The sequence below is a fragment of the Nanorana parkeri genome, unplaced genomic scaffold (assembly GCF_000935625.1).
Source record: "Nanorana parkeri isolate BGI_ZX_2015 unplaced genomic scaffold, ASM93562v1 scaffold1279, whole genome shotgun sequence".
Classification (NCBI taxonomy): Eukaryota; Metazoa; Chordata; class Amphibia; order Anura; family Dicroglossidae; genus Nanorana; species Nanorana parkeri.
In genome coordinates, this window is record NW_017307547.1 from 290,840 (window position 1) to 291,138 (window position 299).

The 299-nt window shown below is 45.8% G+C and overlaps 1 protein-coding gene across 1 annotated transcript in view; it reads right to left on the minus strand.

Moving 5' to 3' along the window:
• Positions 1 to 299, minus strand: part of PREX1 (phosphatidylinositol-3,4,5-trisphosphate dependent Rac exchange factor 1) — a 138,555-nt gene that overhangs the window by 5,705 nt on the left and 132,551 nt on the right. Inside the window, exon 38 of the mRNA XM_018569036.1 lies at positions 109 to 166. Within this exon, the coding sequence (XP_018424538.1) occupies positions 109 to 166 (58 nt within the window). The remainder of the gene's footprint in view (positions 1 to 108; positions 167 to 299) is intronic.

The following is a 299-nucleotide window of genomic DNA, read 5'->3' on the forward strand; positions in this document are numbered from 1 at the left end:
ATCGCACATGCACGGACATAAAGACAGGCAGGGTTCTTATTCAACACGTCCAAGGAAAGAAAATTACGTCATCTGATATATACAGATTTACAACAAGAGAATCCTTACCTGATCAATCTTTATGGCCGTTGTGTTGGAGTCTGCCGATCTTTCCAGGTAAAAGGCCCTGAGAGCAAAACACACACACGGCGTTACATCACAGATCATAAGCTGTTAGAACCTGACAAATAATTGTGTGACCATCCGCCCCTATAGCATGTCAACCCCCCTTCCCCAGCACATACCCCAATGACACCCCC